Below are 24,403 nucleotides of genomic sequence, written 5' to 3' on the forward strand. Positions count from 1 at the left end.
CCCTCCTTTTTAAAAATTTTTTTTTTTTTTTTTTTTTTTTTTTTTTCTCCAACCCTTTGGGTATGCCTCCAGTGTGGTCAGGGTTAATTTCAGGGTTTGTAAAAACATTGGTCGGCCAGTTCCAAGGTTAGGGGGTGCTGGTCACTGTGTGACTCTGAGCAAGGCTGTGGATGAGATGTTAAACCAATGTCCTGTTGTACAGGGAACATCTCTATAGAATATTACGTTCAAGTGTACCTATGGATACATTTCGCGATGGTGGTCCACTGTAAAAGGCGCTATATAAAGATATTGTTATGACGCCTTTTGTCTGTCATACACGGTTATAATGCAAGCAAATGCCTTTAAAATAACAGGTTATACTGCCAAAATGTTTTACTAAAATAACTGTGCTGCTGAAGCAACAGATTTAAACCCCGCTAAATATGTCTATGCTACAGCTACTCTGTCATGTGTTAAAGGCTATACATTACCGTTTCACTTTAAACACGCAATCCTACAACCCCTTACTAAAAACACTTCAACTTACTGGAACTCAGACAAGCTACTGTACGTCAATTGCATATACCACGAATAAGCTTATCGCTTTCATTTTACCGTGTATATTCCAAGCCTGGATCACGTTACTGGCTACATTTGGAGATGGCATTTGTCAGAAACGGCTTCATTGAAATTAATCGTGTTTCAAATGATTGCGATAACTGAAATTGATATGTTTAGTCTGTGACCATAGTGACATAATGTCAACTGAATCTGTTCCTCTGTGGTCAACCACTCAGCCTGTTGCTAAGCTAACATGAACGCAGTTGCCTTGGTTTCCTAGCATTAGTTACGCACGTGTAAAGGACTGCATTCTGGTGTCATGGCGTCTGTTCACATAAACATAAATTAACTGCCGGTCCTGCGAACTGCGGAATCAGTCCATCTGAAAGAGAAAAGAAGTCACAACAAATTATGCAGTCAGAAAAGGTATTTATTTTAGATGTGTCCCGTGGCAAGAAGTTGCTGTTTAGATTTCCAAATTGTAATTTTTCAATAAATCGAAATAAGCTCTTAACGCTGGCTAGTGTGTCACATAGTTGCAAAAACAAAGAAAACAATCCCAATTTCTCTGGTATTATTGTACCTTGCTTTTTGAAAGTGCCTTAGCGATCTTATTACTAGGTTTGTATGTAATTTCTTATTTGAATAAGTACATTGTAATTCTGCTAATTCACTTTGACTGAGTACCACTACCATATACAGTGCATTTTAATACTTCATGTGCAACAGCTATGGACCCCACCTGGGGCCCACACTCCCTTTGATACACGTAGGATTGTGGTTGGTGGTCCAGATGACTGCTGCACTTCATGTGAATTTAGTGCTTTAACATTGAACTCGCCTGAGTGAAGTGAAACCGCTGCTGTGATTAAACGAAAGAAGAGGTACTGTAATATGTTTGTAGAAATTAGTGTACTACCACAACATCACAATCAACTTAGGACGCTTGATAAGTTTCTAGAGGACATTTTGATCATGGATGAGCCCACACGTTTGTGAAGAGGATGTTCTGTTAAACACCCTTTATTTTAGCAATCAAAAGTACGCTACCACATACTAGACTGTTGCAGTTGTTTAATTGAAAAAACCATGACTCCTGTATAGCAGGTCACTGAGAAAGCCTCATGACTCACATGTTATTATAGATTTTTCAAAGTTTTGTAAATGTTTCGCAATTGATTTTGTGTGTGTGTGTTTTAGTGGTCCAAAGAAGATACTTGGAAACCAGACGACTTAAAGAAACATATTCAGGTAAATATTCATTTTTATAATAACAGTGATTTTGTTTTTTAAACAGGGTACATTTTACTGCTTGCTTTGAATCTTGATGCTGTTAGTGTCACCCAGATTATGAATGTATGATTTAGCTTGAAATATATTATTCTGTTGTAGATAATATTTTAAACAATTTGAGCTATGAGTCTCTTTTTGTACCTTGTTTCAGGCAGTGAAGAGTGACAGTGATACAAAGAAAAGAGATCGACCACGAGGAGTTGATGAGAAAGGGGCGAACAGCAGTGCAGACTCTAGAGAACATAGACACAGGGAGCGAGAAAAAGAAATGGACAGAGAAAAAGAAAGACACAGGGAAAAATACAGAGACGAGACTAAAGATCGAGAGAAGGAGAAAGAGCCAGACAGAGACCGGAGAAAAAAAGAGAGGGACAGAAACAGAGATAGAGACGAGGATCGAAGAAAGAATGATGAAAGAGACAGGGGGAAGGAGAGAGAGAGGGACAGAAGAAAAGAGGAAGAAAGGGGCAAAGACAGAGACCATGACAGAGGGAAAGAGAGGGATAGAGAAAGAGACCGTGGTCTGGAGAGGGAGAGGGGAAAAGAAAAAGATAGGGAACGGGATCACAAGAAAGAACAAGCCAAGGAGACTGGAAACAATCCTGACAAACAGCGAGAGGCGCACCGGGACAGACAGAGAGATGATAAAAGGAGAGAACGACATACAGAACGAGAACACTCGAGACGGAAGGAAGAGAAAGGTACTGCTCCCAACCATAGCCATTTTAGCGGTACACTTTTGCCAAAGTGGAAGCTATGCAAAAGCCCCATTGGAGGTTAACGAAAAACAATATTAAAGAAAACATTGTTAACCACAATATTTGCACCACACTCGGAGAGCGCTCTTTTAGCTTCATGGCCCGGACTCTCTGGAACTCTCCCAGCCTTAGTGCATGTAGCTCCTACAGTCGCTCGCTTCAGATCAACTCTAAAGACCCACTAGTTCTCTCTTGCTTTCAGTGCTCTTTTTTTAATTTAGTAGTTGCCAATTTTTTACCCCAGTTTTCTCCCCAATTTTCTATGCCCAATTATTATCTGTATCCTCGGCTCACCACTCGCAATCCCCCCACCGACTCGGGAAACGGTGGCAGGAACACGCGTCCTCTGAAACATGCTCCTGCCTATCTGTCATTTTTCGCACTGCGGATCCACAACAAGGCCACCAGACCTATAGTGCCAGAGGACAACACAGATGTGGTGGCTCCACTGCAGAACCATAGGCGCCCTAGTGGCCGCAAGGGTCGCTGATGCGCGGTGAGCCGTGGATTCTCCAGCTGACCTAAGCCCTCCCTACCCGAGCGACGCTCTGCCAATTGTGAGCGGCTCCTTAGGAACCCCCGGTCACGGTCAGCTGTGAACTTGCAATCTCCACACGGAGCGCCTTTGCTGGATGCCTCTCTCGGGAACCCCACCTTTTGGTGCTCTTTAAGCCTGATATCTGTTATCAGCTGTTGTCTAAATTGCTATTTCAGGTTTTTCAATCCATCTTAATTGGTATGATTCTGTATGACACACACATCCACTTAGAATTCACATCCTAGCCTTGTATTTAATGTATTATGCCTGTATTTGATGTCTTTGCATTGTTTTTTACTGTATGTGTTTAATGTACTATGCCCTGTATATTGCCTTATTAAATGTATCATGTATTGTTCCTCACCATCTTGAAAAGCGCTTTGTAATGGTGGTTCACTATGAAAAGCGCTATATAAAGTAAATATTAATTGACTGTATCAATCATATAACTGATTTATAAGGTTATACCTATTGAACAGTTTTTAATGAAATACTATAGTGAAATTAAGTTTGTCACGTATCAAATCTATGAGCATGAAAAGGTACGCTGACTCATTTTCTGCTTCTGTTTTTCAGAATCTGGAGGGATAACTAAAGGAGAAAATGAAGAACGAGAAAGGAGGCACAGAGAAAGAAGGGAAAAAGGAGAAAGGAGTTCAGAGGTAATGCAGCATACATTGTACCAATGCCATAATAAATGTTGTACCAGAGGGCCTTATTCACAAACCTTTAATGCTACATTTACGACTCGGACACATTGAATTAGACACATTGAATTTGGACTCCGACAACCCCAGTTAGGATTGCAGGCATATATGTAAAAAAGTTAGCTAATAAAAGCAGAGCTGTCATTTTAAATAAGAGAAATGTTTGAGGCAGGTGAATAGGTTTCTTAAATTGTCATTATCCAAACATGCTAAATATGTGATTTCATGAAAAATGAGTGCGACTTCAACTTGTTGTTCTTTATTTTATTTGTGGCTCTCAGGATTGTGGGGAGAATCGCAGACAACATGCTGAATCCAAAGATAAGGAGCGTGACCGCCGGCGCCGGGAGCGCAGGGAATCAGATATTCCTAAGGAGGACAGCGAGAGCCGGAGGAGGGATGGGAAAGAACTCGAACACAAAGCGAGAGACAAAGACAGGGAGAGGAGACCAAGAGAGAAAAAGTATACTACAGAAGAAATGTCAACAGATGCTGAAGAACTGAGTCGGAAGACAAGACAGCTGAACCCAAGGCCCAGAGAGAAGCAAGATTTGGGTGGAGCAGACAATGAGAGACCAAACAGAGAGAGGAAACAGGTAAAGGATAATGAGGTGAGTGGTTATTCAAAGCAGATGTCAACGGGCCACTATCCTACAAGACACCTTTAGCATCTTGTAGAGCCAGTGCCACGCCAACTCCAGGCCGTGTTGCAGGAGGGGGCCCCTAATAAATTAGCCAGTGAGTTTATAAAAATGCTAAAGTCTTTATTTTGTTTTCCTTTCTTCTTTTTCGATGGGATTCATTATTTAATTCCTGATAATAACCCTCTTTGTACACATATCTCACACCTAATTAATTATTTTTATTTATTTATTTTTTTTTGCATTATTTCAGGGTGTCTAGGTCATGGAGACCTGCTTATTCTAGCTATATGTATGGTTGGTCGGGATATGGTAACCTGAATGCAAACTTTTTAAAATAAGTTCATTATTCCAAAGTTAATTTTTGCATCTTCAGTATCCAGATGGAAGCTTTCTTTCGTTTTGTTTCTTTTTGTATTTTTGATGTTTAACAATAGAAGGACTGGGTTCATGGTCTTCATAGCTAAATTAATCTTTCACTGTTTTTTCTTCTTTTTTCTCTGCTTCACAGCAAAGCACAAAAAGGCCTCAGTCAGAATGGGGAGCTAGTCAGAGAGGATTGAGTGATACAGAGGAGCCAGTAAGAAATATATTTCTATGGGATTATACCTCCTGCTGTTTCTTAAGGACAGCTTGTGTACTGAAATGCCATGATAAATATTTCTAACTCTCAATTTAAAGTGAATATTATTCACAAACCTCCACACTATGATAAACCGCTTGCACTGTGGAATATGCTGCATTGACTGTATTTTCCATTGGTCTGTGGTTAAGGGTTTGTGCTGGAAACCCATATTCCAGGATATTTCATGCGGTCGTCATTAAGATTCATGTCTGCTTAATGATTTGGCCAATCCCCTAATCCATTCAGCTGTAATTTCATGTCCTCAGGTTCTCCAGAGAGCTGCTCTGTTGCAAAACCACTGTGAATCTTTAAGGGAAATTAACTTTCTTTCATTTGTTCTATTCAGAACGTACTTATAACCAGTACCTATATTTACAGCATCTACATTGCAAAACTGCTTGCTTAGATACTGTAACATACGTTAGGTACGTAATTAATAAGTAATCAACTTTAGAACTTCAGTCTGCATAAAGTTTTTTTTTTCTTAGATTTAAAAAACAAAACATTTCTTTTAAAGGTTGTTAAAAACTCATTTGGCTGCGTCCTGGTTACACTCTGCCTTAAAGAATAGTAGTTGAAAATTGTGGGGAAACTGCAACTACAATATTTCTATTAAGAATTCAATGCCCGCTTTTTATATACTTATATTACTCAATGTCATTTCACAGAGCACGGTTTACACTTTGAGGCAAATGGCTTTTATTACTTGAAGTGAACCCGTCTTCCCACCAGGTGTCACTGTTGCTCTATTAAGTGCAAGCATGATATTCTCTTTAAAGTAATGTTTCTCAAAGGGTACATGAAATAAATATGTATTCATATATTTAGTAATTTACATAACTTGTTCACCACCTTGTTTACTTTTAAATTCATTTATCACTTTCTTTAGGATGATGAAACAAAAGAGGTAGCTGTTGAGAAGCCAGTTATAGATGAGTTGCATTCTGAAGAACCAGAAGATAACTACGATGAGGACTTTGAAGTAAGTAATGAATACCTGTTATTTGTTTTAAAAGAGTAGTTTTATAAATGTGCTCAAATGTGGGTATGTTGTACAGCTATGTTATAACCTTGTGGGAAACACATACAAGTTATTAATATTGAATGCTGCCTTAAGCTTTTCTAGGCACAGAAAAAACTGTATGCAATAAAATACGCAGACCATGTGGATCCAAGACAAAAGCATACAGTTAGAAGATTAATAGCTCTGTATACACAGTTGTAGTCAAAAGTTTACATACCCCAATTGAAATTTATAATATTTAGAAATCTCTCAAAAATAAAGAATTATAGAAAAAAAAATTGGATGAGGAAAAAAGTCACAAGAAATACTTTTCAGCAATTTTTTTTGCAAAACTCAAAAACTGCTAATTCAAAAGTATTCATACCCTGCCTGACGAGGAAAATGAAATGAATAGCTAGTTGAAGCACCTTTAACAATAATAACCTCTTTTAAACGATTAGGATATTTGTCAGTGAGCTTTTGGCATGATTCTTAGTGATTTTTGACCATTCTTCAACACAAAATTGTTCCAGTTCATTCAAATTGTGAGGATTTCCCTTGTGCACAGCCTTCTTCAACTCATACCAAAGATTCCACTGTGTAACACAATTTTTGTTCCTGGGTAGTAAGTGTTATTTCCTAATTGCTTGTGCCTCAAAAGTATAGAAAATGGCTATTATTCCCCACAATACAGTATAATCGTAAATATTGAAAAACTACTCGCTTCTAAATCTTTTGTAGTCATTTTTGTATTACTTTAGTATAAATACATGTTAATTTGGATTCATATGTTGTTTTTTCTGACTTTATGTGAACGAAAAGACACACATTTGCCTGTTTTCCCATTGGAAATAGTGGTATTTTGAAATATCACTGTCCTGGTCACAAAAGCAAAGTTTGTGGGGAATAATAGCCATTTTCTATACTTTTGAGGCATAAGCAATTAGGAAATAACACTTACTACCCAGGAACAAAAAAACAAAAAAAAAATTGTTACACGGTGTTCTCAATAGAATTTAGATCAGGATTTTGACTAGACCATTCCAGAATCTTGACCATTCTGCAGTAGATTTTGATGTGTGCTTTGGATCGTTGTCATGTTGGAACGTCCAGTTATGCTTTAAACCAAGTTTTGTAGCAGAGGATTTCAGATGATTGGCCAATCTCTCTCTCTCTCTCTCTCTCTCTCTCTCTCTCTCTCTCTCTCTCTCTCTCTCTCTCTCTCTCTCTCTCTCTCTCTCTCTCTCTCTCTCTCTCTCTCTCTCTCTCTCTCTCTCTCTCTCTCTCTCTCTCTCTTTCTCTCTCTCTCTCCTATAAATGGGTCTTTTAAATGTCTATCCCTAAAAAAATATATACAAGATTAAATATATATTATAATATATATATATATATATATATATATATATATATATATATATATATATATATATATATATAGATAGATAGATAAACAATGTATTTGTAATGTTTTTAAAGGACTACGATGATGATTTTGAGAATGATGATGCTGGTGATGAACATGGAGACAAAGAGGAGGAAGAAGACATCTCTCCATACAAAAGGGCTGAGATTGAAGCAATACAAAGAGCGATGGTTGCAGAGAATGAACAGATAGGTGTTGTACAGCCAAGGAACACAAGTGAAGAACCAAAAAGAGGTGAGCGGCTGAAAACAAACATGACTCACTGTCTCAGTGTACTGGGTAATGGGACTGTGATCGCATCTGGTTCTCATTTACAATAGCTTGGGTGCTGTCTCATTTTCTTGGGAAGAAAGACTGTAGCTTAATATATAGTATCCCTGACTGCTTGTGCACACTACTGTTTTAGAAGTGTGTCACTGTAACCAGAAGCATGTTGTAGCCAAGAAATCAACAAACTAGCTCGTAGGTGTTCCTACCTCACTTTGAGTAAGGTGATGAGATTTACAACGCAGTTTCCAAAACTATCTTGAGCAGTGGGTCATATACAAATGAGGTCTGTGTGTAACTAGTGAACTCCTCATCAGTATATACTGTATATGAGTTTATGCTAGACCTCGAACGAGAACATTAATGGCACCACACATCTTCAACTGAGATCTCCCAAACACTATTAAGAAAATTGGAAGGAAGCATTTCACATGTCTTCTTGTAAGAGCTTCTTGAGCTACTGACCCACTGTCACTAAGACGGCTGCAGTGGGTGACGTCAGACCAGAAACAGGAACCGACTCAACACAGATTTTGGAATGGTGAAGGCGCAGATTCACAGTTTAATAATTAAACAGACAGAAAATAAAAAAGGTTTGTAACAAAAACAGCACCTAGCACGTGAGGCTAAAATAAATAGACAAACAAAACGAGCAGACACTAACAAAACAGGGTGGACGAACGCTACACAAAACAAGTACGGTGCTGGTGCTTCCAGCACTCATAGCAATTGATATTTATAATTATGCTTCTCCTCTCTCTCTCCCCCGTTCTCCACACCCGAACACACAACCCAGAGTGAGTGAAAACATGCTGCTTTTATGCAGCTGTATCGAGACTCGATTGCTAATCAATCATTCAATTGGAGTCGTGGTAAAACTGCACGTGAATTAATAAAGTGCAATTCCCTTTGCTCACATATTATTACATTTTACTTGCACGTGAAGTGCTGTGCAATTCTTGTGCCTAAATACAAATATACATTTTAAACACTTGTGTTACACAGACCCGTTTTTATATCCCGTGTACCAATGACTGTACACCAACATTAACACACAACATACAACACAAAATACACACAGGAGCTAGGCACTTTGCCACACCCACACGTGCCATACAGCGGTTCTGTGTGCTGATAGCACGTCTTGAAACCCCTGGCTTTTCATGGAAATAGGATGTTTATCTCATTGGATCCACCATGCGGGTAAGCCTGTAGCAACACAGCCTCTCACAGGTGAAATACCTGGCAGTGCAATTTGAGGATTTATATAATGTGGAGGCGTATTCTGTATATTTAAGAATAAATTAACTTGTCATGTTTAATTAAATAAATGATTGTATGATTTTAAAAAAGGTGCATACATTACTGTTCACTATTTTGATATATTGAAGATTCGACAGACACCTACAACAGGGGAGCGCAACGTGGCAAGTTTATTGACTTTGTGGCAGCAAAGCACCGAGAAGTGAGCCAAAACATAGCCTGTATGCAGAAGTAAGTTTAAAAACACCAAAACTGTTTAATATCAAATAATATACCTGCCTTGAAACCAAGAATCAGATCACACCAAAACAAACTAAAAAAATTATAATTTGGATTTTATCCTCAGTAATTGCTACATGAATAGTTCTAATGTTATTATAACCACATGTACGTTGTCGAAACTGCATTAATACGCTGAAATGCAGCTAGGGAGAAATAGTATTCAGTAGATAAGAACATGACCTAATTTGGTCTCTTGTATTTCAGAAAGCGCAGCACAGCATTGCTTCGGCTGATTGAGCTTGACTTCTCTGTCAGTTTTTCCCTGCTGGATTTGCCACCTTTAAATGAATATGACATGTACATAAAAAACTTTGGGACAAGCAACACAAAACAGGTGCGAATCCCACTCCAAAGTTATGAATGTTTCTTCTTCATATCTCACAAGTACATTCATGTTGCTGATTGGCTTCAATTGCAGTGGATGGTAATTTTAAATAAGTACATCAAAAAAAAAAATACTCTGACCTTTTTTTTAATATGCTTTATATTATAGTAAAAAACTCAAGGTGAGGGAATAATCAAAGTTGCTTGAAGTCCAAAGTACACATTAAGTCCAGCTTTCACCCTGGCCAGCAATTATTATCCCCTGTGTGTGTCACTCGTTCATGCTTTACATATATCTGGAGATGATCCAGTTGTGTTGAAACAAAGTTAAGACATTCTTTAGCACAAGATATTGAGAGTATCTCAATCCACGTCAAGAGTGTATATTTGTCACACTGGCATCTTTACTGAGGATATAGGTCATGGTAACTTGTCTTTGTAATGATACTTATAACACATTGTTTGTTTGCTGCTGTGGCTGAGGATGTGTGCAATAAAATTACAGTATTATGAAACCATAATAATATATTTTGTGATATTGAGGATGGAAGCTTGTACACTGCCATGTCACTTTCTTTTGTTTATATATTTGTATTGTTCAGTTTGAGAAATGTACTTCTAATATAAAAATGAATAGGAGTCAGCACAGCTACATTCAAGTGTTGGGTATTGTCAGCAGAAGTGTGACGTCTATTTTAGTGTGTTATTTTTTGTCAAGAAACTGTAATTTTGATTTGGATTGTTGTGTTACGTTTTCTTCTATAAATAAGCTACGACTGCAACTGTTCTCTCCCAGGCGTATGTCCAGTGTAATGAAGATAACACTGATCGAGACATTCAGACAGAGGAAATAGAAAGGGTTGAAAAATGGACACAACATCCTGGAGAAAGCAGTGTTGTGTGTGCAGGTGAGGACAAATACAAAAAGCCTGGGCTTCGTTCATCAAGCTGAAAAGCAGCTGTTGAGCTGTATTGCACACACAGCTGTATTGTTATGTAACTTTAATTTAAGACATTGACCTTTTTCTTGTATTTTGAAACAGGCCCCAGTAGCAGTAATGAATATTCACCAGATTCCAGGACTAAACTGAGTATTGATTCTCAGAGGTTGTCAACATGTTTGCGGTCCGCTTCTCAGGTAGATTGTTACAGATATCAGTAATACTGTGAAAATACATTTCATTGGTAATGTCTACCAAGTGATCAGGCACTTGAATTGCTTTTGTTTAGCTGGGTTTATCAGATATTACTGGCTGCATTGATACAGTGTAAAACATTCATGTTGATATTGATTATTACGTTTGTTGCTGTCATTTATTGATCAACATTCAGGTGACTTTCTGTGACCAAAAAACAGAACTTACTAAATCCTCCTCAGTCATAATATCAGTTTCAATTGGTATTTGGAATTTTATTTATAAACCATTCAGGTTTTTTTTATGTTTTATTTATTTATTTATTTTTTAGTTTCAGGTCCTAAAATGCCTAATGCCTACTTTTGATAATAATTTATAATAAAAATCACAACATAAATTTAAATGGTTAGAGGGACTGAGAGTGATAATTGGTGAGCATATCAGGAATGTGCTGCTCTCTCTGTTTAAATATAAATAATGAATATTTCACACATTACAGCAATCCTATGCAGAAAAACAAGCATTGAGATAATCAGCTAAGATTTGTATTACTGCAAATTACATGAACATTTCACTGAAAGAGCAGTATCCTACATAAAATGTTTATATTCCCATTTTTAATTAAGGAATCCAGGATAAATAATGCATTCTGTGACTGGTATAAACTAAGATTTTGACCTGTATGAACAGAAATTGAAGGCAGTGGTCAAGGGGATTAGTCAGTGTGATAGCTGCATTTTCTACACACTGAAATACAAAACATAAGTATAATAAATGGTAAACATTCTGCTCTTTTTAAGGTTATTGCTGTTTTACTAGAAGAAGACCGCTCAGAAAAAGAGTCTGGCCAGAGTCTCAGATCTCAGGCAGCCAGTTTATCAATCAGTGATGGAAGCTTGCTGCTCAACACCAATCTACCATTCCTGCTTGGTAATAATTTCCTTTTACGGTGTTAGAATCTGTCTTCAAAGGAGTTCATTTGATTTAGAATTCCAAATGTTTGTTCCTTTTTATTAGGTCGGGAAGTATGTGGACTACACTTCTCGCAGATACAAAGGCAAACAATGCTTTCTGTGCACAGTCCATCAAGAAAGCCCAGTGCTGTCTGGCTTGACAGTAAGAGCATTGTGTGTGTGTGGAACATCTGGGAGCCATCAAATCCACACAGAGTGCTCATCTGTGAATCTGAGGTAAAGCTTTGCTTGCAATTCAAATTATTCGCTTATCGGTCAGAATTAAGGCTATGGTTTTGTCACTTGAATTTGAAAAAGTCAGTGAAATCTTGAAAACGGATGTAAAAATACTTGATTAGGCGCTTCCTTTATTTCCTTTTAAATCATGGAGCTTAATGCACTAAAAATATATTTTAGGTGTAGCTCTATAGGTCAGTGAATGAGATAGCTGAGCGAGCAAGCATGTCAATTGGTGACAGCTAAAATGCAAAAAAAATTGTGAGAGGTGTTTTACATTTAAGTAGATGTGTTGAGTTTGTATCTCTACAAGAGGAGTAAACAAATTCAAGAGACCTCATTGCTCCGTCCTCTCAACCAACAGTGAACCCAAAAGCAATCATTGCAAACATTTAGCAATGAGTGTATGTGGCAGTGAGAGATATTTTAGGTATTTTAGAATGACAGGTGAAAGGTTTGACAATCTGTTAAGGCTGTACGCCTCTCCAAAAAAGATATCTCAAGATTATAGATGAACTACTTTTCACACAGGGTCGGAGACCCTCGACTCCGACCAAGAATTATATCTGAGTCTGAAATATGTACTGTAAGTTCTGTGCCAGTAGTCAAAAGCAATAGTCTCTGTGTTATTGGTGTTGTTGTACTATTTAAAAGTTCTTGTGTATGTTGATGTTGCTAAAACTACATTATTTGGTGAACTTTCCATGAATTCTTGTTTTTTTGCCGCACCTCGACCGTGAAATGTACTAAAAATTACCATGACAAAATCGTAGCCTTAGCCATAGTCATTTGCTTGGACTAAGTAAGGTTATAGATATGAAAATGGTAAACATTTGATTTTTCCCCCAAAATCAGTGCATTAGAACAATTATGGTGTGATTTTTAAAAAGGTTAGCTTTTAGCAACAGCTTACAGAGTCGTTACAGAAAAAGTTTGAGGTTGAAAAAAAAAAAAGTATTTCCCTGTATTGCACATGTTCCATTACCGTCACTGTATTGCACATGTTCCATTACCGTACCCGTCACTGTATTGCACAGGTTCCATTACCGTGCCCGTCACTGTATTGCACAGGTTCCATTACCGTGCCCGTCACTGTATTGCACAGGTTCCATTACCGTGCCCGTCACTGTATTGCACAGGTTCCATTACCGTGCCCGTCACTGTATTGCACAGGTTCCATTACCGTGCCCGTCACTGTATTGCACAGGTTCCATTACCGTGCCCGTCACTGTATTGCACAGGTTCCATTACCGTGCCCGTCACTGTATTGAACAGGTTCCATTACCGTTCCCGTCACTGTATTTTACATGTTCCATACGTTACTTTGTTCTTGCAGATTCAGTGCTGTTGCTTCAGTCCGGGTAAAGCCACTCTGGTATTTGCTGGAACTGTTGATGGTTCAGTGGTGGTCTGGGATCTCCGTGAGCACTCCACTTTACATTATACAATGAGGATTGGGAATCTGGACTGGACTCTCAGATATCCTACATTTTCTACTGGTTGGTAGACAAAGTAGCTGTACTGTGCCCATGGTTAAAGATTAGAAGTGATTACAATAATGTATTTTAATAACAGTTTAATTATCTGTCACTACAGATGCCATCCTAGCGACTTCAAGTCACTTATGTCCTGTAAGGGCTGTAGAACCGGTGTCAGCTAACGTAGCTGAAGGTCAGAGTCAAGGATTTTCCCTACTGTCATCTCAGGAAGGTATGTATATACAGTGCCTATAGAAAGTCTACACCCCCTTGATCTCTTTTCACATTTTGTTGTGTCAGTGCCTCAGAGTTTCATGCATTTAAATGAGGATTTTTTCCACTTATCTACACACCTTACTCCACTGTTAAGGGGGAAAAAAAGTTTTTTATTGAGAAAAAAAATTATGTATTAAAAATACAAAACTGAAAGATCATAATTGGATAAGTCTCCACCCCCCTGAGTTAATACTTGGTGGAAACACCTTTGGCAGCAATTACAGCTGTGAGTCTGTTGGGATAGGTCCCTACCAACTTTGCACATCTAGGTTTCGCAATATTTGACCATTCTTTACAAAACTGTTCAAGCTCTGTCAAGTTTCTTGGGGAGCGTTGATGGACAGCAATCTTCAAGTCACGCCACAAATTTTCGATTGGATTTAGGTCGGGGCTGTGACTGGACCACTCAAGGACATTTACTTTTTTGTTCCTTAGCCACTCCAGTGTAGCCTTAGCTATGTGCTTTGGGTCGTTGTCATGCTGAAAGGTGAACTTCCATCCCAGTTTCAGCTTTCTTGCAGAGGGCAGCAGGGTTTCCTCAAGGACTTCCCTGTACTTTGCTCCATTCATTTTCCCTTCTATCCTGACACGTCCCCCAGTCCCTGCTGATGAGAAACATCCCCATAACATGATGCTGCCACCACCATGCTTCACAGTAGGAATGATGTTCTTTGGGTGATGCGCTGTGTTGGGTTTGCGCCAAACATAACGCTTTGCATTTAGGCCAAAAAGTTCCATTTTAGTTTTGTCAGACCACAAAACTTTTTGGCACATGGCTACAGTGTGAAAGTGTTTTTTTTTTGCATAGTTCTAATGGGATTCAAGTTGGGCTTTCTTGAGTAATGGTTTCCTTCTTGCCACCCTACCATACAGGCCTGATTTGTAGAGTGCTTGGGATATTGTTGTCACATGGACACTTTGACCAGTCTTGGCCATAAAAGCCTGTAGCTCTTGCATACACCTTCCACTTCTTAATAATCGTCTTGACCGTGCTCCAAGGGATATTCACGGCCTTTGATATTTTTTTATACCCATCCCCTGATCTGTGCCTTTCAACAACTTTGTCCCGGAGTTCTTTTGAAAGTGCCTTGATGCTCATGGTTGAGTCTTTGCTTTGAAATGCACTACCCAGCACTAACATACAGGATCTGCTGAATTTATCCTGAAGCCATGTGAATCACTAAAATTTAACACAGATGGAGGCCACTTAACTTGGTGTGTGATTTTGAAGGCGATTGGATTCACCTGAGCTAATTAAGGATGGCTATTACAACGGGGTGGACACTTACCCAACCAAGCTATTTCAGTTTTTATTTTTAATTAATTTTCTACAAATTTCTAGAATATCGTTTTCACTTGGAAGTTGTGGGGTAGGATGTGTAGATAAATGAAAAACAAACCTATTTTAATTCCAGGCTATAAGGCAACAAAAGGTGAACATTTTGAAAGGGGGTGTAGACTTTCTATAGGCACTGTACATTAGGAAGTGTACACTGACTGAACAAAAACGTTGAGAATGTAAGTAAAACAGAATTAAGCAAAATTAGCCTGCAATGTTTGCAAATGTTGGTCACATTGTATCAAATGAGCCACTAGACCTTTGTAATCTGTGTAAGAGTTAGGTGCAACTGTCTAGAAACAATCATGGGAAAGCATATCAAACTGCTTATCCAATTGTATTGAAACGTAGTAAGGAGATTCCTTAACAAGGGTTTATGACTGTAGACTGTGCAGGTATCTCCTGTCGTACTGTCATTGTTATGTTGTGAGTAGCTTATCCAAATGTGAATTAACTTGGTTATTACAATGTAAATGATCAGAAATCAGGATATACATATGGATGAATCTGGGTTCACGTATGTCACACTTGCATTTTGCATGTACATACTGTGGATGTAGTTCATGCCGATTACCTTTTCAAGAGGATGAGAACTCTTATTGTAGTTTACAGACATGGTGAGGGTTATACGATTTCTAATATAAATGTCTTTTTTTTTCGTTTCAGAAACTTTAGGATTGTCTTTCCAGTTAGCATCTCTTGATGAAAGTGGACTGCTTAATCTGTGGGTGAGTTTGATTTAGTTTTACTCATAATAGGTATCATTTTCTGGTTTTACTGACCTGTATTGTAATTCAGGTTGACTACAGGATATATTAAATGAGACATGAAAATGGCTGGATTTTGTGACCATCTAAAATGTATGACATTTTTCAGTCAAGTAGGATTTTATAAAATAGATGGATTTTTTGCTTTTAAATATATTAGGTTTTATTTTACTTGATGTTGAGGGGAATGTTTTGTTTAAAAAAAGAAAATAAAACTGATTTAACTTTTATTTTTTTAAGGTTGTTGTGGAGTTGCCAAAAGCTAATCTTGCAGGGTCACAAAATGATTTAGGTGAGTAATTGCATTGGCAGTAATCAGTTAGCTTAATAAAGTTTGCGTAATAATGATAGCCAAGCGCGTAGTCGTCATCATAGATATTTACAAAGCCAAGTGCCTTTTACACACCCATAGAGGTTGAACATTAAGACAACTGCACTCCCTGGACTGTTGTTGCACCTATACTTTTATGTATAGGGTTCAATATTTTTGTTGTATTTATTTATTTATTTATTTATTATTACATTTCAGTGTTTATTTCATTATTTTTTTTTATCTTTTCAGATTTGTCAAAATCTAGTTTTATTGGTTACATTTCAAACCCGCCAACATTTTTCATTCAAATTTTCTTCTCCGTTAGGATAAAGAAATAATAAATACAACTTTCAGTACATACAGCAGAAATAGAAAACAGCACTTAGTCTGTAGTAATTGTACTCCTTAATGTCTGAAAAAGAAACAGTACTTTCACTGCCAGACCTTTCCCAAACAGACCGGGAGTTCATTCTACTTGAAGCTGCAGTAGCAGACTAGCAATCGCACAACAAGGCTGACATTCATTGTATAAACATAGGGTTCTATTCGGTTTGTTTTTTATGGATATTAACTTTAGCTTAATTTTCCAAATGACACCTGACAAAGTATGGGGTTTCATTACCTACATGACCACTGCTGTCATTGCAATGAATTCACTGAGATTCCCTTTCTCACACCCAGCATGCTATTTTTGTTGCTGTCAAGTTGTCTAGCCAACTTTAGTTGCTGGAGCGTCATTGCAGCAGAGTAACAGTGTAGTCAAAGCAGTTAGAGAAGCTTTTCTGTAAGACCGTGTGAGTAGGTAACCCAGAACAATCACTGCTCTTTTCATTCACTGTTTAACCCTTTGCGGTCCATTTATTCAGCCCCTGTCAGGCGCATCGGGTCTAATTTATTTTCACACGCGTTGTTTATTTTACACACGCTGTTTGAAAGTAATTTTATTTGCCAGTAAAACAGGTTTAAAAGGCACTGCATATCAACATGACACTCAGTACTGCATCTCCAGCCCCGCTCCACCCCTTGTTCTCTGTATTTATCACATATTTTTTCATAGTCATGCATACTGACAAATAATTTCTCAGTCACTCGATTTATCACCAAACTCTATCTTGTTTGTTTGGGTCCGTGTTGTGTATGTGATATTCTTTGAGCACTGGATGTGGAAGCAGCTGTCTTGTTTGTTTGGGTCCGTGTTGTGTCTGTGATATTCTTTGAGCGCTGGATGCGGAAGCAGCTGTCTTGTTTGTTTGTGTCTGTAGTGAAGGGACTATGCATATTGCTCAGATCCACCTCCTTTTATTTTTTCCGTCTTCTCTCTGCCTCTCTCAGCCAATGAAAGCTTTTCTCTGCTTTTTCCGGAGAAAAACTGACTAGGGACCTGTGATTGACGCCTTTTTGATGATGTCGGACCGGAAAAGAAATATTTTAATGTTGGAACTGGTCCGACATAGGACGGCAAAAGGTTAAAGACTGAATTCTTAGTTTGATTGTAAAAGAAATGATTATACTTACAAATTGGTTTACTTCATTGTTTCTTTTAGGTCTCAAACCTGGTGGGAAAGTGAAACTGCTACATAGCTCTTCAATCAATACCAACAGCAGGTCAGACTTTCTTAAGCTTCATTCATGAAATATGTGTCTTTCAAAGTCAGGAATATAAAGGTTGTTGTCAGTTGATGTCCTTTGCACATTCAAGCATTGTCAACAGTGATATTACATCACCAACCTGTCAAATGAATACAGTAACTACTGAACCAACACTGATGAAGTAACCATTTGAATCTACTGTCTTGAGCTGATGAAAAAAAAAAAAAAAAACTCTGCGGGGAAGAGCATGGACCCCAGCAGTCACCAAACACACAAAAAAAAAAAAACAAATGCAACTTATCAGTTACTCATTAAGCAACAGATCTCCACAGAAGCTTGCCAGCTACTCACAGACATAACTTTATTACTGTGGCAGGACCAGCCTGTTGATAATGTGTTTCCTGTTCTGTAACTTTACCAGCTCTCTTCCAAGAGACACTTATCAGATGGGACCTTCCCAGGCACTGATGGTCAAATTTTTCCCTTCTGATTCCAATCATTTCTTTATTGGCACGGACATGGTAAGTGGAAATGGAAGCCTTGTATTGTACAGCGGGTAGCAGAAACAGTCTGAGCTTTCACTGAAATGATTTTGTTGATTTTTTACATGGGTTACAACAACTTGGATCAACAAACTTTGCTCCAACCTGCACCTACAATCATTTAAAGAAGTGTTGATTTTAGGACCACATTTGCTCTATTTATTGTGTGCATTTTATATTTTCCTAAGACTTTATTCAAGGTAAAAGTTACTTAATTGGGCCCTTCGTCTTAAAGAACTGGCTACAAAGAACCCGTCGTAATGCTTTTTACACAAGGACAAACTTTGTCAAACTGATATGTGTGAGACAGAAGTACGGCTTCTGCTTTTTGGTTTAACCGATAAAGCCTGATAAAACAAACCCAATACAAAAAAAAATTAATCAATGGACAGTCAATAATCACCAGAAAACCTGTGGAAGTGGTTAATCAATTCACGTTGACTTTACCCTTTTTTGCATTACAAAAAAATAAAACCTACTACAATAATAATAATAAATATATTTCCCAGTGCTGCTGGGCAATATCCTGCCTTCCTGACTTGTTTCTCATTTTGATTCGTTCTGAATACTTTAAACCCGCCCCAACTACTGGGTGACATCACATTCCTGCATTTCTATTGGAGACTCGGATTGCGAGATTTAAAACGAGATTACAATCAGGGTGGAGGCTTGTTAGCGGGATTTAAAACTGTATTCCAATTAAGATACGGAGGATTTAAAACAGAATTGTGTTGCGAAATGTGCGCGAAATGTGCAAAAATACCTACATACAAAAACCCCAGAAGAATGTGCCCGTTACTATAGGGATTTTGGTATGGAAGATAGCAAAGGAAAGAAGGTACAACTTAAGTTTGCAAGTACTGTCCAGTTACTATTACTGTTATATATTTTGACACAAAAAAAACACTTAAACATTTTGGAAAGTAACTGAAAACATTAATTTCCTACAGTATATCAAAAGCGAAAGCCCCAGAAACAAACGATTTACATAAAACTTGAAAATAGCTAAAAATAAGCACCGAAAAATACAAGAATAAAACCCGAAAAACAGAAGCCCTACACGTAAGGTTTTAGGTGTGAGAGAATGTTATTCCAGGGGTCAGTCTTGGCTGGGGGTTGACGGAGAGAACTGCATTGACCTGGGCAGCCCTGTTTTTTACAGAAGAAAATCGCTTGGGTTCGTTCACATTATCCCACTTCAGCAACCCCTACTGGTCTGGCGTCCCAGGTTGGATAATCTTATTCATTTGGTATAACCTACTACCTTGTTTCCTTTACCTGTGTATACATTTTCGATATCCGTTGCAGGGTTTAGTGAGCCATGGTACTAGACATGGTTTACGAGTGCCACCAAAGACCTACAACTCACAGATGACTGGGATCAAACCAGTTCATATCACTTCTATTGACTTCTCTCCTTTTGGAGATCCTGTATTTTTGGTAAGATCGTGATTTCTTCGCTTAGTACATAGTTTATCTAAATATATTTTACATAAAAACCATAGCTTTTTTTTTTTTTTGGTATCTGTTCCATGAATTATTTGCTATCCTAGATGCATGTAAACCTACAAAATGGTTTTAGTGAGCGCTTAAAAAGTGTGCCATTCTTTAAGTGGAAGGATACATTCTCATTCTCACTGACAATGCATATATAGTCTTTGTTAGATCAGGAGTTTATTGCCTTTGACATGTTCCTCCATCCTGTTAACATCTGTGGTCATCAAATAAGAGAGCAGTTCTGTGTGTGCTGCGATATCTTGAATACTTTGAAAGAGCTGACCTCTGAAAATTGGCCCCTTTGCAGTGTTCTTTCCATCAGTCATGGGAACCCCCATTATAGGCTCATAACTTAAACAGTAATCAGAGTTGAGAGCCAACTTCTAGTTTCTGTATATCAAAAAATATTATTGTTTATTAATATAATCACAAAGCGCAAACCAAAAAGCTAAATGATATGCAGTTGTTTGGTATACTGTACTGTAACTTTGCTTAGTGTTGGTATTTCTTTTGAAGGTTGGCTGTGCAGATGGGAGTATAAGATTGCACTCAACAACAACTGAATACCCCATCATGGAGTGGAATGGTAGCACCAACGGAGAGCCAATAATCTCAGTGCAGTGGGCTGTGACAAGACCAGCAGTGTTCTTTGTATTAGATGCAGCATCCTGTCTTTATATATGGGATTTACTGGTGAACGATTTCCAGCCTGTAATAAAAGAAAAAAATCAGTCGGATGAGTAAGTGATAATGCAGCTTATTTTAATATTTCTTTTTTTTTTTTTTTTTGCCTGATTAACAGTGTGAGTCAATCATTTATGAGATTGTCCTTTATAAGATGATTCGCAAAGAATTACATCCTTTCAAATATATGGTCAGATTGGCTAATCTGATTGCTCTCTATGTAAGTGTTCTTCATTTTCCAAAAGCAAATCCATTTGCAGTTGCAATTTATTCAAGCTTTGTTTGTGTACATGATCTGTTATTACTGTGTTGACATTTATGTTTACATGGGGATGAGTTTATGAGATCCTAGGAGAGCCCATAACATTCTCACTTCTTAATTACGTGGTGAAGCACTTATTAAGTTGTCCTGAAACTTGGTATTAACATTATTTAGTTTATCAAGAATATCAGATTCTAGAGATTATATGGGGAGGAGTGTTTACTGCTGCCATTGTATTAGGTGCATTAAAACTGCATGAAAGTAAGGTAAAGTTAAAAAGTTTTTTTTTTTTTTTTTTATAAAAGCACAAGATAAGTATATTTTATTTTAAAATTTTAATGTCTTTTATATATATCTATATATATATTTATATATATATATATATATATATATATATATATATATATATTATATATATATATCATACTGTGACAGCCATTTTAACCTGAATCAAGAGTAACTGCATGTAATTTATCTAGACTTTTGAATAATAATTTTTTTTTTTTTTACAGAATTACAACCATGTCCGTCTTTGGTGATCCTGGGAAGCAAAATTCATTAGCAGGGATGTCACTTGCAAAGCAGTCCGGGAAAATAGAGATTCACTACTTAAACAAGCAATGGTCAGTGCCGAACACAGAAGAGATAGAAAAGCTGCACGATATTTTGAACCAGTCAATTATATAATTCCATTAAGCTTTTCCAATTGGCCTTATTTACAGTTGAGAACATGCATGAAATGCTTTGAGAGTAGTCTGTTTTTTTCAGACTACAGTAGCTAGCTCTCTTAACAGCTTGACAATCCTCGTGTCTTATTAGCAAAACTGCACATTCCTCAAGGGATCTACCATATAAACAAAATTGCTTTGAGCCCTATAACTTTGTATTATGTACAAATCTAAATATGTATAAAATGTAATACCCTGTGAAGTAACCAATTTCAATTCTGTTCTTAATTAAAGATGTATTTTGTTGGATAGTTTTTCAAACTGAGCTACAATCACTGGACCAAATATATCATATAAAAACCATTCAATTAAATTGACTTCATACAGTAAAGGGAGCAGAAAAAATACACTTTAAGGTGGAATTTAATTTTAAATGTGGAAAATAAGCTAACCGAGCACCTAATTTATAACAGTAATTTACATTTCTTTTTGTCTTTCTATATGTGTATTTTTTTTTGTATTTTTTGTAAATTTGCAATAAGCATATTTTTACGTGTATGGTGTTTGCATACAGTACTTCTGTAAATACACTAAATAAATGGTAATCAATGTTTACATATTCCTGGTTCCCATTTGGGTTTATAAAGTGTGCAGTAGTTTGCTGTTATTGTTCCCCTGCAGGTCTATCAGATTGTGGGTATATGTGGTGGAGTCTCTGTGTCTGTCACATTTTTGGTCACAGACCACTAGAAAATATCACCCTCTCCAAGCTTCAAAGGGACTTGAAGGAATGTATTACACTAGAAAAAGACTTCCTGGAACTAGGAATTTTAAGACTGGCATTTTAAGGGTTAATGGGCAATAGCGACATCTAGTGGATAAAACAGACAGTACACTTTACTAATATTCTCAATGGACAGATAAAAAAAATGTGGTATGTCTGAAAAAAATGTTTGTTATTATTTTGTGTTAAATATAATACGATATAAATGTACACAGGCATGAAATGTTCTTCTATGTGCTGAACGCATATTTCATGGTGAAAATGAAACTAAAACCCGTACTTAATTCCAAGACACTCAGACTACTCTTACTATGAGAGTTTGGGGGTTTAAACATGCTTTTATCTACACTTGTAAGAATGCTGAATGAGGTGTGGTTTTATGGAACATTATAAATACCATCTTATTTGAAATCCGCCTAACACAGAGTCTGATGGAGGTACGTTCGTCCTCTTTATGGAATTAACCAGTCTCAAGAGGTTGCCCAGAGCTTCTTTGATTGGTTATCCTAAATGCATTTAGGCTTGTGTTTGACCTGTTTTCTGGATGCTGCTGCTTGCTTCCATCCAAGACGTGATCACTTCAAGAAATGTGTTCTTCTCCCTTCATCAAAGATACTCTCTGCCAACATTCTACAAAGAAGAAATCTACATCCCAGCATGAGTGAAGTACCCATTGCTATAGAAACTATCTGATACGATCTTCCAAGCAACGTGCTTGCATGAATATCTGTAAGACTGCCTGCCTGCTGATCAACACCATTAAAGCTGTCCATCGCTAAAAGAAATGCGAGCAAGTACTTTGTTCTAGAAACTGCCATTTCTTCACTCGAGTAACTGAGTGCACCTTCCGAGATCCATAAGAATTGGGTACTCGTGGTATTGTATCTCCCAATGACTGTGCAGCAACTAAAGTATCCTGTTCCTGCTTGCAAGATTGCACTTCTGTTTGAACTTCCCGCTGCTGACGTCACCACGACATCCAGCTGCATGCAACCCTGCTGTCTGCAACACTGGGAACCTTGTCATGTAGCTTTAAATATAAACTCTGCTTTTCATATTACTTCAATTGGCACACAAATTAAGCATGTGATTCCTTGTCTAAATCATGTTTGTTGAAATGTATATTATATTACATATTCTGAATTCAAAGGTTGAATGAAAGCATTTCTGACTTATGCAAGCGTATGGTATGAATTCAGGTGTGATACACAACACTGACTCTTAAATCTCCTTTCTACTCACATTAAGCTAGTCTGACCACTAGTATTTAGTTCTCTATTTTGTGTTAGTTTGTGCTATAAATAAATTGATATAGTTTTACTTTTAAACCAGTGCCTGTGTTTGTTTTTGATCTGTTGCTATGCATTGTACTAAGTAATAATTCAGTCTAATATTGTATCGATGTTAAATTGATGGATCTGAACTCAATTGATATTACTCTATAGAGTCCATTGTGTATTCCCATTGCAATTATTTCCATTTGGCGACAATAATTGGATACAAGTTAAAACAAAATTAGTAGGGATTAATACCCTAGATGACTAAATAAATATCCTCTACATTACCATGATACTAACACCTTATTTAACTTATCTACTTTTCATGAAACTATGAATTGCTTATTTTCTTATATTTTTCTTGTCATGTACGTACTGTTGATATTTGTCATAGCCATCAGCCTTTAGCTCTAATATTGAACGTACTGGTTTGGTGAGGAGTGGATGTTACTGACACACCTGTGGCGATATTTTCAAATATCATCAATAAACTATCAAACACCCAATGGTGGTGAATTTAGGAGTAGAAACTAAACTGAACTGCTCTTCAATATGGACTGTAGTCTCAACAACAAGCGTCAAACATACATTCCTCTTGTTTTATTCATCACAGGATACGTGCTTCTGCCTCTTTTCAAAGTCTCCTTAGGAAAGTGATCGCTCATGGCAAAGCCATCGCCTTTGAGTTCTAGCCCAGTGTTTTTATCATGATCGATCGATCGATAGACAGCTTCAGCTTTAACATAAAATCCTTAACTACAGCTTCAGTTCACTATCTTCCTCAGTCCCCCATCAGATTGTCCTGAGTACTGCAATATTGCAGATCAAGTAAAGTTCTTTTCAACTTTGTATTCTCCTTTGTAATAAGTTCTACTTTATTATATAAAAATGTTAAAGAACTTGGGGACTTTAAAAAATCAATTCATAATAAAG

At 37.3% G+C, this 24,403-nt stretch overlaps 1 protein-coding gene across 2 annotated transcripts; it reads left to right on the forward strand.

The window, feature by feature from the left end:
• The first annotated feature begins 262 nt into the window (after window positions 1-262).
• On the forward strand, window positions 263-21,871 carry LOC121314071 (cytoplasmic dynein 2 intermediate chain 1-like). 2 transcript variants are annotated; one of them, XM_041246889.1, is made up of 23 exons: window positions 263-969; window positions 1,744-1,794; window positions 1,988-2,537; window positions 3,709-3,794; window positions 4,121-4,450; window positions 4,992-5,060; window positions 5,995-6,087; window positions 7,585-7,765; window positions 9,190-9,292; window positions 9,548-9,677; window positions 10,464-10,575; window positions 10,711-10,805; window positions 11,604-11,733; window positions 11,821-11,993; window positions 13,330-13,492; window positions 13,590-13,703; window positions 15,753-15,814; window positions 16,094-16,145; window positions 17,711-17,771; window positions 18,178-18,277; window positions 19,607-19,738; window positions 20,312-20,535; window positions 21,254-21,871. In XM_041246889.1, the coding sequence occupies exons 1-23, from the start codon at window positions 955-957 to the stop codon at window positions 21,426-21,428; spliced, it is 3,201 nt and encodes a 1,066-aa protein (XP_041102823.1). In that variant the 5' UTR covers window positions 263-954; the 3' UTR covers window positions 21,429-21,871. The 2 variants fall into 2 exon arrangements, with proteins under 2 accessions (XP_041102823.1, XP_041102824.1); XM_041246890.1 differs by having other exon boundaries at window positions 4,121-4,435.
• The last annotated feature ends 2,532 nt before the right edge of the window (window positions 21,872-24,403 follow it).

The sequence above is a fragment of the Polyodon spathula genome, chromosome 4 (assembly GCF_017654505.1).
Source record: "Polyodon spathula isolate WHYD16114869_AA chromosome 4, ASM1765450v1, whole genome shotgun sequence".
Taxonomy (NCBI): Eukaryota; Metazoa; Chordata; class Actinopteri; order Acipenseriformes; family Polyodontidae; genus Polyodon; species Polyodon spathula.

Bases quoted from the DNA above. Each gene is read 5' to 3' on its own strand.
- LOC121314071 (XM_041246889.1), top strand. The intron at 4,451-4,991 runs GTGAGTGGTTAT...TCTGCTTCACAG, and splicing joins AACAGGTAAAGGATAATGAG to CAAAGCACAAAAAGGCCTCA. The intron at 10,576-10,710 runs GTGAGGACAAAT...ATTTTGAAACAG, and splicing joins AAGCAGTGTTGTGTGTGCAG to GCCCCAGTAGCAGTAATGAA.